Source organism: Ascidia mentula, chromosome 6 (genome assembly GCF_947561715.1).
Source record: "Ascidia mentula chromosome 6, kaAscMent1.1, whole genome shotgun sequence".
Lineage (NCBI taxonomy): Eukaryota > Metazoa > Chordata > Ascidiacea > Phlebobranchia > Ascidiidae > Ascidia > Ascidia mentula.
In genome coordinates this window covers 2,432,372-2,449,161 of record NC_138571.1, presented here as the reverse complement: position 1 = coordinate 2,449,161, position 16,790 = coordinate 2,432,372, and the positions used below count along the sequence as shown (strand labels likewise).

The following is a 16,790-nucleotide window of genomic DNA, read 5'->3' as shown; positions in this document are numbered from 1 at the left end:
CTAACGATATAACCACAAATGTTGTTGTTTGTTTTTTACGGATTTAAACGAGGTTGACGAATGAGGTTGATGCGCATTAACTCTTTAATTTATCCCATCTTTGCAAAGGTTCAAAGTGTTAGCCTGATCCTCAAATAATTATTGTACATTCAACGTGTATTTCATGCGGGACTCTACTCATTTTTCAGACACCAATAATAGGTCCGACAACAAAACTCTGCTGGTAAAAATCAAAACGAAATACATTGGTTTAGATTTTATCAAAAAAAACGCATGTAGTCCAGCAATAATTTATTGGGGTACAAATTTTGCATCCAAACGCTGGAAAATACAGACATCAAACACCAATATCGAATATTTTCGCTTCGGCCAAATAACAACGTTTTGAAGTTAACGGCAACTATCGCATCAGGGAAATACTTAGTAATGCTGTTCTCCTATCTAAGGCAATGCGTTTTCAGCCTAACTTTACTTGAAGTTGGACCTTGAACAACGAACTTCATTTTCTATCTGCGTTTGTGCTCTCCAGGTACAATAATGAAACTAGTTGAACAGAAGATGGGGATAGGATTAGGAATGTTTACTCAACGAACGAGCAAACAAACCTGCAGCAATTTAAAAAGGTTCAGTGAGGACAAAGAAAACTACGTGATTGCGATAGTCGTATTGACAAGGAAGTCATTTGTGCGACAGTCCTATTGCCACGAGAGCCATTGGGCACTTTTCCCTGAAATGACAAAAGAAAGCCATAAAAAACAAAGGAAAGCAATAAAATTCCATTTTTAAGTCGCTTGCTTAGGTTCGCTTTAAGAACCAAGGATCGCGATGCGGCAAACCGTTTCAATTTTTACGAGCGTACTTTTTTACAAGCAGAGGAATTAGGCTCCAAATGTGCTGGAATGTAAGCATTTGTTGCGCACGCTTCAATGCGATAGAATTTGTGGTTCACTGTAGTTTTTAATAACATTTTTAATTTGTCATGCAACACGCAATTTCCATAAACGCTTCGTAGATATTTTAAATTGTTTGAGCATTTTACTGCCGGTGTTCTTTTGTACACAGAAAAAAAACGTGACAGCTTGCAACCACGACGGAAACACAGACGATGACCAGCAAAACATCCAAACGATTCAACGCAACTCACAGCACAACAACCTAACGACAAGACGATATTGGATTTCGGATAGAAACTATCAATCTTCACAAGCAAGGGGCATGTGCAGCAACACGCATGTTTCCCTACTTAATTCTTTACACATTTGGAACACATACGGACCGAAGGCTGCAGACGGTGTTAAGCTTTCCGGCATAACTCGCACAGCCTTCTGGCATCCGACTAGACGACAGATCTTTTTTTATTGTGACTTGTTAAATACCCGTTCACACATTTCTCGGTCTCAATTGGTTGTCCTTAGTTCGTTATCATTCTCTGTTATTTTACTTTGCCACCCAACCAGTCTTGGTCACTTAACTAACAAGTGGCACTCGGTAGAAGTTACTCGCTCAGTCACTAACGTGCTTGGAACAAATTTAAACTTCACGCCGCCTGGCATTGCAAACGTGTCTTTCAGGTAATAAATAAGTCTGCCACGGAGTTCAGTATCAACAGCTAGAACACGGAAGCAGTCTTAGATTCAGCTCAAGCCGCCCACCTGGAAAACAAGTGGTACGCTGCAGACCCTTGAATTTACTGTATCTCAGCCGAGAGCACAGGTGAACAGACAAGTCAGTGGCAACTAGCCATACCAGGTCAGCCGACCTTTAATGAAACTCATTGTGGTAGCATCATCGAGACAAATTGTCTGGAAAGCAGCCAAGTACCCTGCTAATTTTTGTTCGTGATGTAACCAAAGAATACACACTGTTGAAGCAATAACACAATAACAATACTAAGGAGAACAATACAAGACAATGCCAAAATCAAGACCACTGTTTATCAACGAAACTAGGCAAAGATACGTTGAAGTAACAACAGATACACCTGGTCTACATTGCATGAAACACGGGTCGCCAAACACTTTTAAAATCGTGTTTTTGTGTACAGGAAATTCAAAAGCAGCGTCCAAGCCTTGCGAGCCTTCCACATAGCGACACATAGCAACACATAGTTGCACATAGTTGCACATAGTTGCACATAGTTGCACATAGTTGCACATAGTTGCACATAGTTGCACATAGTTGCACATAGTTGCACATAGCGACACATAGTTGCACATAGCGACACATAGTTGCACATAGCGACACATAGTTGCACATAGCTCCACATAGTTGCACATAGTTCCACATAGTTGCACATAGTTGCACATAGCGACACATAGTTGCGCATAGCGACACATAGTTGCACATAGCTCCACATAGTTGCACATAGCTCCACATAGTTGCACACATCGACACATAATTGCACATAGCGACACATAGTTCCCTATAGCGACACATAGTTGCACATAGCTCCACATAGTTGCACATAGTTGCACATAGTTGCACATAGCTCCATATAATTGCACATAGCTCCACATAGATGCACGAGCACATTTTAGAAGGACCGCTTTACTTGTATCACAAATGTCAACCATTTTAATGCAAGTAACAATATAAAAGTTATTCCTTGTGAATGAAGTCATACTTTACGACAAGCAATTAGCACATAAAAAAGAGAAATGCCACCTACTGTGCTAAAGGCAAAGAAGAATTCGATACACGTGCGGAAGAATCAATCTGCTTCGAAGAATGTAGATAAAATCAGCGTCACGTCAAAACAAACTGGCGTGACAGTTTCTACTGCGCACACCTCGAATACCCGATCAAGTACCAAGCGCACAGAGGCTTTGGTTCGCAAGGAAATGGCCGTTTTAAAGAAACGACAGTTAGCTGAAAGGCAGATGATAGAAGCTGAAGGTCAAAGAATTGCAAACGAACTTGAGTTGTTGGAAGTGGAACATGAGGTGCAAGCAGCGGAGGTTGAGGTTGAAATGTGGGAAGCGTGATCGATAACTGGATCTCAGCATGAAAGGATGCCAGATCGTTCGGTTTTGAATGCAGTTCAACCGCGCACAGTTCCGTGCCGGTAGGTAATACCAATCCAAATATACTCACGAATCTTCCAAGGAAGGCAGCATCACTTCTGCCGGAACACAGGCAAAATCCAGGTCCTTCTGGTGGGCGAGAACAAAGTTCAGCTGTAGCAAGAGGGTAACGTGCCGAAGCTAGCTATGCGCTACCCGCACAAAAATCTTACACAAAACACATTTTTGACTGGTCGTGTAAAATGTTAACATTGATTTTGACGGCTGTAAAAATTGTCAAATGAGTCTAAATTTCATGACTGCAATCGTTTAGCTTCACATCGCACAATTTATTACTGATCCTGCCAGGCATATTATCAACTCTTCTGACCTTGCTATTCACAAATAACAACGATTCGGTTGATATGGATTTATATTTACCGAATGATCGTTTCTCTTTCCGCGCTAATGACACGAAATCAATCTACCATCATCATTTCCTCACAACTTGCTACACAGCTTTTGACGTCACAATAGCGTTTTGACTGTTTACTTTTTGACTGTTTCAATTCATTTGCTTCCGAAATGTACAATGAAAACTTGACCGAATTCAAACACAAACGTTCACACAAGTTTAACGATAGGTCCCGTTAAAAAGGTTCATATTAGAACAAAATGACAAACAATCTGTTTAAAACGCATTAGCAAAACTAGCATTCGTTACTCATGTGGTTCCTAATACAAGGTTTATGTTACAGTTAGTAACGCATTGTTAGATGTTTGGAAATTCGTTTGAGAAAATCTATGAATTAGAATTGTCTGTTGCAGGAACTAGCTTGGTTCTTCGCGACTAATTTAATAGTTTTACGAACAAGCATCAACACCTAATCTTGCAATAAGAGTTTAGCATCAAAAGGGCTGATTTCATTCTGTTGATTTTGTTGCTAACCCGAGCGTTTACTTAAATTATCATGAAACATTTAAAATAAAATGCCATTCGAAACAAATTATTCTGTTCAGTCGTCTTATTAAATTAGGAAAGTAAATGAATAGACTGAGTTTGTGAGTGATCAGATTAATAAAGAGAGAGGAAGGCGCGATCCTGTCTTGCTCATATCTGCCACCATCTTTAGACGGAAGTTAACTCAAAAATTTTCCAAACAAAATGTTTACAATCACTTTACTACATGATGATTTCTATATCTGTACCACGCACGACTCTGCGATAAACACGTAAAATTTTTTCTACAACCAACGTTTGAAACATGATATAAAGCAAAAAAGTTGCAGCAATGTTTTTTCTACGTTTCACGTTTTTTGTCTGAATACCGGAGGGGCAAAAGAAACGTTCTGCTATCACACTACACCAAACACTTGGGCTCGACTGGTCGTGTTTTCTATAGGAATGTTAACATTCATTATTGACGACTGAAAAAATAGTCACACGAGTCTAAATTTCAAGACTGCAATCGTTTAGCTTCACATTGCACAATTTATTACTGATGCTGCCAGGCATATTATCAACTCTTCTGACTTTGCTATTTACAAATAACAACGATTCGGTTGATATGGTTTTATATTTACCGAATGATCGTTTCTCTTTCCGCGCTAATGACACGAAATCAATCAACCATCATTATTTCCTCACAACTCGCTACACCGACAGCTTGTGATGTCACAATAGCGTTTTGACTGTTTACTGAATACAAGAGGAACTGATGCAAAGGTTGCCCATCTCCAATGCATTTGTCTCCGAAATGAACGATGAAAACTTAACCGGATGCCATTACATTTGAACAACAGAATACATTTTAACGTAAAGGTTGAGGACGTTCAAATACAAGCAATATCATACTACGGCCTTCACAAAAGTTTAACGATATGGCACTAAAAAATTTGTTCATAATTAATCACTATCAACTTCTACATGAACTAGCAAAGTAAAAAAAAGCTGATTGAAGACACATTAAACAGAAACACAGGGGCTTCGTGGATTTCTTAGACCTAATGAACCGAAGCAATAATTTATTGCAGTGAATTAGCGAAAACAAACGCTGTTTAAAACAAAATGACAATCACTTTACTACATGATGATTTCTATGTCTGTGCCACGCATGACCCTGCGAAAATCTAACAAAACTATTCCTACAACCAACGTTTGAAACATGATATGAAGCAAAAAAGTTGCAGCATTGTTTTTTCTACGTTTCACGTTTATTGCCTGAATACCGAAGGGGCAAAACTGTTCAATTTTAGGTATATTCTGCCTTACTTAAATTTGAATGATATAAAAAGGAAAAAATGATTACTGTCTGCTATCACACTACACCAAACACTTTTCTCGACTGGTCGTGTTTTCTATAGGAATTTTAACATTCATTTTGATCACTGAAAAATTGTCACAAGAGTCTAAATTTCAAGACTGCAATCGTTTAGCTTCACATTGCACAATTTATTACTGATGCTGCCAGGCATATTATCAACTCTTCTGACTTTGCAAATACCAACGATTCGGTTGATATGGATTTATTTTTACCGAATGATCGTTTCTCTTTCCGCGCTAATGACACGAAATCAATCTACCATCATTATTTCCCCACAACTCGCTACACCGACAGCTTGTGACGTCGTTTTGACTGTTTACTGAATACAAGAGGAACTAAGGCAAGGATTACACAGCTCCAATGCATTTGCCTCCGTGTACGACGAAAACTTAACCGGATGCCAACATGCTTGATTAACAGAATACATTTTAACGTAAAGGTTGATGATTTTCAAATACAAACAGTAACCTAAAATGCCGTTCTTAAAGCAAAGTAAAGAAAGCTGATTGAAGACACATTAAACATCAACACAGGAGCTTCGTGGAGGTCTAAGACCTAATGAACCGAAGCAATAATTATAATTATTATTATTACAGACACGCCATTTGCAGCACCTGAAGAAGCGTGATCAAGCTCGTGCTATATTAAAGTTTTACTATTCAGTCTTTTACAAAAGCAGTGCACCAGCAAGCATTATTATCACAGTGTAAACATTGCAGTGACTTAGCGAAAACAAACGCTGTTACGACATGTAGTGGTTCAGTTTGAATCAAAGATTTTGATAAAGGCATAAGTGCGAGCTGGCTCAAAAAGTTTCACAAACACTGATCTACATTAAGGAAATCTGTAGAACATTCTTCACACATATATTAAGTCTTGCCGGTATATTCCTGAAACTTAAGAAATTGAATTTCACAGTACACATTAGAACAAAATGACAAACAATCTGCTAAAAAACGCATTTGCAAGACTAGCATTCGTTTCTTTTGCGTTTACCCAACTTACAAGATTTATGTTACAGTTAGTAACGCATGTTAGACGTTAGTAAATTAGTTCCGCGCTAATGACACAAAGTCGATCTAAACTAATCATTTCCTTGAATCTCGCTATGCTGACAGTTTGTGACGTCACGATAACGTTTTAAGTACTGAAGGATAAAAATGCATTTCTGAAGTAGAACCAAACATTCTACACAATCTAAAATATTGTTACGTCACATTATTATTTTTCTGCATTTGTGGTTTTCAATTTCGGTCTGGCATAAATTAGGTGGGACGTGCACGGCCCTGAGAAAAAAAATAAATGAACCTTAAATAAGCACACTGATAGGTTTTAAAACATGTTCCAGAAGAGCTGTGATGCGTGACAGCGACTTTTAAATAGGGCAAAAAATGACGGACCTGAGACATGGTCAAAACCGTTGCCGGTGGACTTTGGTCCCACCATGTGATAAAACATGTTCTTCTAAGTCCTGTGGCGATTTTTCAAAACAACTTCGCATTCACTGTAAATATGTCTTCGGTAGCTATCTAAATCTTTGGGGCTTATTGGCAGTATGGTAAACTTCCCAAGCTCCTTGCGCATTATGGTATAGTAGTCAAAGCGATCTAAAACCACATTTTTTTCAGTCACGCGTAAGACTATAGCGCTTTTGTCAACCAGCTCTTTTAGTTTTCTTAGGCTGGAGCGGTAGTGGAGATATACATTATTCTATGCTCTGTATAAACAGCGCACAGAAGCTCCAAGAGCGCGCATTTTTTCACGTATACCTTCTGTGTACGCAATGGTTTTGTCGTCGATCTCGAGTGTTTAAAATTTTTAGTTCTGTTTACCCCTTACTACCCCACTATCCCTTTGCGACGAAGTGACACATGCAAAAAATACGGAATCGTTTTAGCATGAACAGGTGAAATTCACAACGTTCAATATGGCGAGCAGGACGTTTTAAAGATGCCAAGGGGGCAAGATGGCGCTGGCAAAACACTATCAAAATAACCCCGACATCATATTTAAAAGCGAAATGAACATTGCAGATTGCTTCACGGTAATTTTTGTCCAAGAACCTCCCATGGTTCATTCAGATATTTGTAAAGACAAATGGCCAAACCACTTCAGGGCGTCAACAAACATTCAGCCAATGATTCTACCACGTTTAAAATGAATGTCTTTGCGTTCTCCCATCTTTTTGTCTTTATTTCCGTCACAGCGTTATCGCCATGTGTCTACGTCACTGCCCTCTGGCAAGTTGAAATCCTTACACCTTGTCCCCCCCACCTTTTTACAATGGTCTACTAACACCTTGACCAGTCTCTTGGTATTTCTTGCGTACGTGTTACCGCGGCGGCTTCTCGCAGGAAAGTTTCATCGTTTTTGTCGCTTTGGTTTTTTTCTTGACAGTCCCGAAAGTGGACTTATTTGTTTTGTTTCTGTTGTGGTTTTTAATTTTTTTATTTCATTGCTTTTCTCTTTGGACAAAAACTGCAGGATGCCAATAGGCGAAATTAACATCTTTGTTGAAAAAAAAGATTATGCATAGGCGCTGATCGTCTTTTGCTTCTTTTGGAGTTCCAGGATTATAACATATTAAGAGCTGCAGGCACTGTGTTAGCTTTTACACTAGCTGGCACACTGATTTCCACTGTGTGGTACCTTTCGGTCAACGTCGATCCGTTGAGTACTCAAAACCAAGCAACAGAGACGAACCACATCAATTATTATGGCTTTTTTTGCACATATAACATATTGATTTCTACAGAAAGATCCGCCGGTCATCGACTTGCACATGCTAATTCCTGTAGTCACTTTTGACATTTTCTCTATTGATACGCAATTAGGCGTTAAATGGAAAACACCAATAGAGCTGGGTTCTGTCCGGTTACGACCCCACAAAGCGACCGCGTACGGTACGAGGTGTGCGACTGGGCCTCGGGTTACGCACCCGAAGGGGCCGACTGCGAATCGATGGCAACTCGGCTTCGTAGGCAACTTGCCTTCTTTATCTTAAGGTTACTGCTAGAGTAAAAGGACTCCTTTACACAAGTCTGTGCGTCTTCTAAGTAGTCTAACTCACGACTTAAGACATAAATCCACCAATCTTTAAAGTTTGGAAAATGTTCAGTAAATTCTTGGAAACACAAAACTGCATCAGAAACTAACAAGTGCAAATATAGTAAACCAAGAAAACAACTAAAGTGCATTTGTTGCTGAAGACTGGCACAGAGAAATTGTTTGACTATAGCAGGAACAATGCGCAATATTTTGGCCACATTCCTGCATAGATGATGTCACGATACATAAAGACGATTTAAATCTTAAATCGTAAAATTTACAAAAAGGATTGGATGTGAAACTAATAATCTTTGCTGCATGAAGGACCAGCATCTAAAAATATATTCAAATTTTAGTATTTCCTCAGTTTATGCATGTGTGCAATCAGCAAACACCATACAAACCTAGCGATGAAGTTGACGTCGGCTGTTGAGTGTTTGTTGTGTTAACTGAGCGTCCTGCTATGTTGATATGTGGTTCAATAAAAGTACAGCCAGTAATTGCGGTACCTGGAAATTATAGGTGAATATAAGAGGTTTACAACTTCAAAACTAATAAGTGCTTAGTCATACTTGCTTGTTGCAATGGATCTTGTGACTCAGCAAACTTCAAGTCAGATTTATGTCTTGTCTCCTGTAAACCAACATATACATATTTAATCTAAAAAGCGAAATGCACTATGTCTTACAAATCTTATAATTATGGGTGCAAGGGGCTATGTTTTCACTTACTTGTTTTTCTTGTGTGTCTTCAGTTTCAACTTTTATACCAAAATCTATTGTGAATAACTTGCCATTAAAATCCAATTCAACATCAACCATCTCATAACCACTGTATGGAGCAAACTTAAACAAAACCTCATGTTGTGACCCATTGTTTGAAAAAGTATTCTTCAATTCTTCAATTTAATTGGATTTTTATTGAATGTTACTCCACCAGATTCACTTTTAAGTGTGAGTGTAGATTCATTTTGATCTGATCTGGTAAACAAATAATGAAAAATATTATGTACTTTGTTTAAACAAACAAAAAAATGTATTGGCATAGAAATTCATTGAGATAGGTGAAGCAAAATCAGTATTGTTATTAATTGACTTGTTACATCATGGCTGCACTTCACTGTTTACCCTTGTTGTAAATGAAATTTTTTTTTTAAATTGTTGTGTTCTTTGATGGCATTGGGATTCATTACCCTAAAGTGAAACCAAGCAACTTATTGAGGTTATCATCAGTCTTTAAGTTAAATTTCCAGTTGTCACAAACAACAAGTCTCCAAAGTCTTTCAGCAGAGTCAGAACTTTCCTTTGATGGAAATCCACCCAGGACCATTTTCTCCTTCAACCAACCAAGTTTTTCGTAGATCACATGATACCTGCAAGTATATTAATTTGTCTAATCATGAAAATTCAAGTGAGACAATAATTTTGAGACAAAAATGACGTGAAACAAAACTGGAAGTAGAAAGTTGCACTTACCATGTAAAGTGAGTTACTTTAAATGTAATCTTTCCTTCTCCATTGTGGGATAAAGTTTGATAATATTCCCAAGTTTTACCATCTTCACTTGTTTTAACCTTAACATTTGGAATTGGATAATGTAAATGTTGTTACAACATTATTTAATATATGTTGAAACAACCAACTACACAACAGCTACTATTATGTCACGAATATATTAAAAAATTTAGCAGTTACAAACTGGTAAATCTGGTCACAAAACCAGTGTTTAAACTTACCATAACAAGTTGATAAGGATCTTCACACACAAAACATGTTGGTAAAGTGATGGTGACATCCTTAGCAAACTTTAATCCACTTGGTCCACAATACAACAATGGCGTAATTTCCTTCTGAGGAATGAAAACTTAATAAAAAAAGTTTAAATATATTTGTTGAATAATGAAACATTTTTCTAATCGGTGAGACGTATTGCATGCTGTGTGAGAGGTTAGCCGGCGAATACATTCTCAACAGATCTACATATATTTAAACTGGTAAGAAACAGAGAATAATTTCGTATATATTTTGTTGCGCTTTATTTGGAGTCAGACTGTTAGTATATGAAGGTTCGGTTTTTGTCGCTTTACTAGCATTGGACATCTTGCATTTGTAAAGGCAACAAACATAAAATATTGTACTTGGTTGTAAAAATTGTGTATTTTTGATGCATTGATATATTTTTTTGTCATTTGTTTTAACAGATTCAGTGTTTAGAACAGAACATATCTTTTTTGTCCATATAAAAAATCTGTCCTACACAAGGACGACACATAACTAAGCAACCAGGTGATGCATGGGAATCAAATTTGAGAGGTGGATGCACAGGGAAGCACGTGCTTTTACAAAGCAATTTTGAGTGTAGTTTGGAAATTTAAGAAAAAATTGTATCCAGTTCAGTCAGGTAGTCATTTGTTGTAGGGTGTTGTCAAAAATTATTTCAAAAAAAGCATCAAATTGTTGAGGGAAAATTGGATCTGTGATTTGTCCTTTCTGACCTCTCGTTTGCGCGTTCAGGTCTAAATTAGTTGCAGGGTAGTTGCTTGTTGTTTTGGCATCACCCGGGGCTACTTGTGCTATCTTATATGGCATATGGACCTCCCAGAGGCTTCACAAATCCTTGCTGTGTTTTGTTTACTGTAGCTGCATCAATTATGTTTTCCTTTATAACTGTACTTGTGGAATTTCATGTGTAAACGACTTAAAAGTCAATAATTCAAAATGTATGAACTGAGCCACAGGAATAGGTGTTTGAAAAAAAAAAAGAAAATCACATGTTGATAACGTTGATTGGCTCACAAACATCATTTGTTGGATTTAATATTGATATTGGGCCATTCCTTTTTTGGGAAATTGTACGCCTGAGTTACCGACATTTGGGAGTAAACGCAAAGGTCAGCTAAGCCTAAGTAGACTTAGCCTTTCCCTGATCCCAATGCTGGCCTGAATGTGGTGAAGGCCCCGTCAGGTAGGATGATATTAAGTCTCAGAAAACATTCAACATCTTTTGACAGTGTAAAAACTGTAAAACCACTTTACTGCAATATTTTAAATCTCTTTTGACAGTGAAGTCCTGTGTTCACATGCGTAAAACCACTTACATTTGACTCAGTATTTCCATAGTAACTTCTCAACCAAATTTTTACATTTGTATCCAGTGCATTAGGAGGAATACCAACAACACAACCCATCACATCAAGTTTGCCACCTTCCACACCAACAACAGATGATGTTGACTGGATGAATTCATATTCTTCATGCTTCTGTAAAACATGACTCAGTTATTAAAATGTAAGTAGAAGTATTTGTAAGTATAAGTTTCGTTATAGTTGTAAGTTAAATATTCCAAAAACCTTGAAAGCAATTTTTGAACAGAAAATATGTTAATTGTAATGAAGAGTTAGTATAAACTTTGTTTTGAACAAAAACATGCCACGTTATTTTTTTTACTTCGGAATTAATGAGATCCTCCCCTGCCTGTGTAAAGTTATTACTTATGACCGACAAACACTCAATTTTGTGCATACATCCAGCCAATAACTCAGCACTGTCATCCGTCAAATTGTTGCCGAGTAGATTCACAAGTTTCATCTAAACACCATATATTACACAATAAATTTTGCCACAGAATTGCTCCTGAAAAGCTTGTTTTCATACATATTTCAGCTAGTTATGTGTAATTAATAATTTTATAAAACGTTGGCAAAAAATTATGAATCATTTTACGATAAACATTTAATGTTCGTTGTTAATTATATCTATTTGCAATTCAAAATGTGAACACAATATCAGATTATTCAATATTTACTGCGGTTAACCTCAACAAACCACCACAAACATAAGCGATAAAACAATCTGAAGTAGCAAAAATTTAATTTTACAGGTGCTTCTAATATTTTTATATTTTGTTGAGAGAATTTCATGTCATAAAACACAAAATGAACAATGGAACAGGGAAAAAACACCAAATATTGTTTCTAGCACAAAGGACAAGTGAAGGACTAAATGAGACTCACAGGTTTTTGTAAATCTTTAATCTTCTTTTAGAGAATTTCCACACCCTCATTCCCTATATCACAATCACACAGGAAAAGTTCTTCGATGTTGTGAATGCAACGAGCCAATGCAGCTGCTCCACCATCTCCTATCTTGTTCAAGGAAAGATTGAGTTTCCACATCTGAATGACACAATGAACTAAAATTTTGAATATTTGTAAGAATAAAAACAAGGAAAGGGTACATGGTTTTCAACGAACACACATGTCAAGCAAAAAAGTATATTGACCACACATACTGAGTACAGAAATTAACTCAATTTTACAACATTCAAATTTTTATTTTTTGTCAATATGGTGATATGAAATTACACAACAACCAATTGTCATGCTTTGCTTGACTTCTGATTTGTATCTTACAGGTTTTTGCAAATCTTTAATCTTTTTTGAGAGAATTTCCACACCCTCATCTCCTATGCCACATTCAACCAGATAAACTTCTTCAATGTTGTGAATGCAACAAGCCAATGCAGCTACTCCACTATCTCCTATCTTGTTCCAGGAGAGATCGAGTTTCCTCATCTGAATGAAACAATGAACTTGAAATTAGAATATTAGTAAGAATACAAACAAGGAAGGGGTACATGTTTTTTAACGAACACACATGTTAAGCAAGGAAATATATTGACCACACATTCTGAGTAATGAAATAAACTCAATTTTACAAAATTTAAATATTTGTTTTTTTATTGCGGTGATATGAAATTACCCAACAACCAATTGTCATGGTTTGCTTGACTTCTGATTTGTATCTTACAGGTTTTTGCAAATCTTTAATCTTCTCTGCGAGAATTTCCACACCCCAATCTCCTATGCCACAATCACACAGATAAAGTTCTTCAATGTTGTGAATGCAACGAGCCAATGCAGCTGCTCCAATATCTCCTATCTTGTTCCAGGAGAGTTTGAGTTTCCTCATCTGAATGAAACAATGAACTTGAAATTAGAATATTGGCAAGAATACAAACAAGGAAGGAGTTGATGGTTTTCAACGAACATGCATGTCAAGCAAGAAAGCATAATGATCAAACATCCTGAGTAATGAAATAAACTAAATTTTACAAAATTTATTTACTTATTTATATATATACGTATTGTGGTGATATCAAACTACACAACATCCAATTGCCATGATTTTCTTGACTTCTAATTTTATCTTACAGGTTTTTGCAAATCTTTAATCTTATCTGAGAGAATTTCCACACTCTCATATCCTATGCCACAATTATGCAGATCAAGTTCTTCAATGTTGTGAATGCAAAGAGACAATGCAGCTGCTCCACTATCTCCTATCTTGTTCCTGAGGAGACGGAGCTTTCTCATCTGAATGAAACAATGAATTTGAATTAATCGGAATTGCTCTTCTTGCACTTAGTTTCCTTAGTGTTTATTTGAAACCAACGTTTCGTCTGCCATCCGGCGAGACTTCTTCAGGGTTGTGTCAACAGTGAAGCATCATGCGCAAAAAACACTAAAAACGCAGGAGAACGGAAGAAAAACACAAGGAAAAAGGAATAGATAACATTGGCACCGCTTGCATCGTCACGTGAACCAGGTGTGTGAATTTGAAATTAGAATTTTAGTAAGAATACAAATAAGGAAGAGGTACATGGTTTTCAACGAACACGCATGTCAAGCAAGAAAGTATAACGATCACACATTTTTGGTACTAAAACATGAGCAATTTTACAAAAACGTTGAAAGATTAATGTATATATTGTATATATTTGCTTGTTATTATGTTAAGAAGTTGTATTGACTATGAAATAATACTGATTTGTTTTCTTCTTTCAATAACAAAGGAGAGGGCTTTAATCTCTTTCTGAGTAACTTTACCCCGATATAGATCGAGCCAATCTGGAAGTGAGGAAGCTACTGAAGAAGTTGTCCTCTCATTATTTGTTTCGTAGGCCATCATGCAATCTTGGAGTATTGCAGGTAGGTCTGGTTTAAAAAATATATTTAATTCTAATACATAATAGCAAGCAATGATATAACATTACCATATAACACTGCTGTAAGTTGCTGAATTAAAGGTTGTTTGTCATGTTTTATTGAATGGTGGGTCAGAATTCATGTTGTAGGTAATTTCACTTAAAATAGAAAACTGTTGACCTGTGGGAGGAGCTTTTGTGACATCGCCTCGTGATATCGATGAATATCCAGAGGAATGTTTAGAGGAATATCCAGAGTCTTGTGTCGATTTTCTTTTTGGAGATATTGTTTAATGTGAAGATGATTTAAAGTTTTAGTTGATGATATATCGTAGATTAGGTTTGGTTTGGTCATTCTATTCTGATTCTATACTTAGACTCAATGCGATTCGATGCTAACTATGTAACATATGCTGTTTGGATTCACATGGCCTAAAAGAATAAACATATTTTGATTGGAAGGAAATACTGAGAATATTATATTACTAAAGAAAGTAACAATAATCCAGGTGTGTTGACCGAAGACATAGTTGCCTTAAAACAGACATTATAAATACTCAAAATTGAGTTTTACTAAGGAACTCTACGCCTAATCTAAAGCATTATTTATTGCAGCATACGTTGCAGTCTCATGGCACCACACTTTGGTCTGGTTAGCTTCCAGACACCAAATTCATGTTGTGGCAATTACATACCTTTTGTGGTAAGGATGTATTTTGTGCTTCGGTGGAAGTTGCACATTTGTCCAAGATCCTGTTTTTGATTTCATTTGCAAACTTTCAGATTTAGATTTTTCTGGATCCATGTTGGCTTAACTATACAAATCAAGTCAATTGCCGGATCAAACTTTACAAAATCTACATTGGAAAACTGTATATACATTAAAATGAAAATATTTTATATCTTGGTTACAAAATCCAAATCTGAAAGTTTGTTAAAATGAAATATTTTCGTTGTTACCGTCTTCATTCAAATTGTCCACCGCAGGTTGTGCTGATTTTTCGCTGACGTTCACGAAATAAAATGAATTAAATGTTAAAAGTGCAAAAAAAACAATATATGTATATGTAACGCAGAAATATTTCATGCAACGACATGATAGGTAGGATCTCCTCACTGCACAGATCCTTGTCTGGCAATCACACTTATCGTATCGTGATCATTAGGTTTGTAGGCTTGGCAGCCCTGACAATGCAGCCTAGCTGGATCTGCGTTATCTGATATGGTGGTAGAGATCCCCTACGTATATGTGAAGGCTGCCTGGCAAGTTGTGCGCTTGCTTACCAGTGTTCCTTGGCCACAATATATCCCGCGAAATCACTGAGCCCCCTGTAGCACAGTTTGTTTCTAAAAACTCTGGTAACAAAAACAAATAGTAATAACAAAACCAACCATATGTAATTCCGGCAAACTCATTGCTTTGTCACTGGATTTAATACAACGTGTTTTAGGAAAGCCGTCGTAAATTCGACAAGCGAATTAATAACTCCAATGTTTGTCCTGGCAAAAATACATAACTCACAAAGGGAAATGTTGGATTTAAGATCGCAATAAAGCTCTCTGTCGTTAAATCGCTTGTTTTATTCCTCGTGTGTGATGCAAGTCTTGGCAAATACAACTTACTTCATCTCGCTGGCTTAATTAGTTGGATTTGATGCAAAACCTTCGCTAAGAGAGTCAACCCTACTACATTGTTTTTAACGGTGTAAAAAGTTATATACCTGCTTCGATATGTCTATGACTATATTACTATAGGATTGACTATTACACATTTGCTAACCAGTTTATCTGGAACTAACCACAAATGTTGTTGTTTGTTTGTATGGATTTAAACGAAGTTGACGAATGAGGTTGAAGCGCATAAACTCTTAATTTATCCCATGATGGCAAAGGTTCTAAAGATATTCGATCCGATGGTAATTTGACATTCACCACAAATTTCGACAAAGTGTTTTTATATTCAACGTGTATTTCGTAAGGGTACTCTACTCATTGTTCAGACAACAACAATAGGTCCGACAACAAAACTCTGCTGGTAAAAATCAAAACAAAATGCATTGGTTTAGATGGCATTTTATCAAAAAAAAAACTCGTGGAGCGCAGCTATAATTTTTGGTGGAAAAAAATTAAATTCATGCAGCAAATGCCGGAAATACAGACATCAAGGACCAAAATGGAAAATATTTGCTTCGAGCAAATAACAATGTGTTGGAATTAACGGCAACTATCGCATCACGAAATATTTGGGAATGCTGTTCTCCTATCTAAACCATTGCGTTTTCAGCCTAACTTTACTTGAATATCTGCGTTTGTACTCTCCAGGTACAATAATGCCTTTACTTTTCTCTATCCTCAGTAGTAATGTTTCAACGTTACGTTACACCCAGTTCATAATCTCTCCTAACAAAACCGTTCAAGAACTAGACAACTG

The 16,790-nt window shown here is 36.8% G+C and overlaps 3 protein-coding genes and 1 long non-coding RNA gene across 4 annotated transcripts in view; all 4 read right to left on the bottom strand.

The window, feature by feature from the left end:
* The window catches only part of LOC145906454 (uncharacterized), an 82,600-nt gene that overhangs the window by 48,039 nt on the left and 17,771 nt on the right, over positions 1-16,790 (bottom strand). The gene's annotated exons all lie outside the window — the stretch shown is intronic.
* Positions 8,549-9,314, bottom strand: LOC145906090 (uncharacterized). The gene is made up of 4 exons (XR_014402800.1): positions 9,106-9,314; positions 8,947-9,007; positions 8,779-8,883; positions 8,549-8,707 (listed from the first exon to the last, which is right to left on the bottom strand). It is a non-coding gene; the product is annotated as an uncharacterized LOC145906090 (long non-coding RNA).
* LOC145906266 (uncharacterized) lies at positions 9,226-13,458 on the bottom strand. The gene is made up of 10 exons (XM_082993689.1): positions 13,423-13,458; positions 13,135-13,344; positions 12,786-12,947; positions 12,429-12,548; positions 11,821-11,961; positions 11,472-11,633; positions 10,110-10,223; positions 9,850-9,947; positions 9,567-9,746; positions 9,226-9,354 (listed from the first exon to the last, which is right to left on the bottom strand). Exons 1-10 carry the CDS (start codon positions 13,456-13,458, stop codon positions 9,267-9,269), a joined length of 1,311 nt encoding a protein of 436 aa, XP_082849815.1. The 3' UTR covers positions 9,226-9,266.
* LOC145906751 (uncharacterized) lies at positions 13,632-15,149 on the bottom strand. The gene is made up of 4 exons (XM_082994204.1): positions 15,055-15,149; positions 14,541-14,632; positions 14,262-14,369; positions 13,632-13,748 (listed from the first exon to the last, which is right to left on the bottom strand). The coding sequence occupies exons 1-4, from the start codon at positions 15,126-15,128 to the stop codon at positions 13,708-13,710; spliced, it is 315 nt and encodes a 104-aa protein (XP_082850330.1). The 5' UTR covers positions 15,129-15,149; the 3' UTR covers positions 13,632-13,707.

Excerpts from the sequence above, each read along its gene's own strand:
- LOC145906266 (XM_082993689.1), bottom strand. The coding sequence starts at position 13,458 with ATGTTTGATCATTATGCTTTCTTGCTTGACATGCAT. Across the intron at positions 12,549-12,785 it reads TTAAAGATTTGCAAAAACCT|ATGTGGAAACTCAATCTTTC; the intron begins GTAAGATACAAA and ends TGTGTCATTCAG. Across the intron at positions 9,355-9,566 it reads TTGCTTGGTTTCACTTTAGG|ATCAGATCAAAATGAATCTA; the intron begins GTAATGAATCCC and ends TTTGTTTACCAG.
- LOC145906751 (XM_082994204.1), bottom strand. The coding sequence starts at position 15,128 with ATGAAATCAAAAACAGGATCTTGGACAAATGTGCAACTTCCACCGAAG. Across the intron at positions 14,633-15,054 it reads ATACATCCTTACCACAAAAG|AAAATCGACACAAGACTCTG; the intron begins GTATGTAATTGC and ends ATCTCCAAAAAG. Across the intron at positions 13,749-14,261 it reads TTGGCTCGATCTATATCGGG|ATGAGAAAGCTCCGTCTCCT; the intron begins GTAAAGTTACTC and ends TGTTTCATTCAG.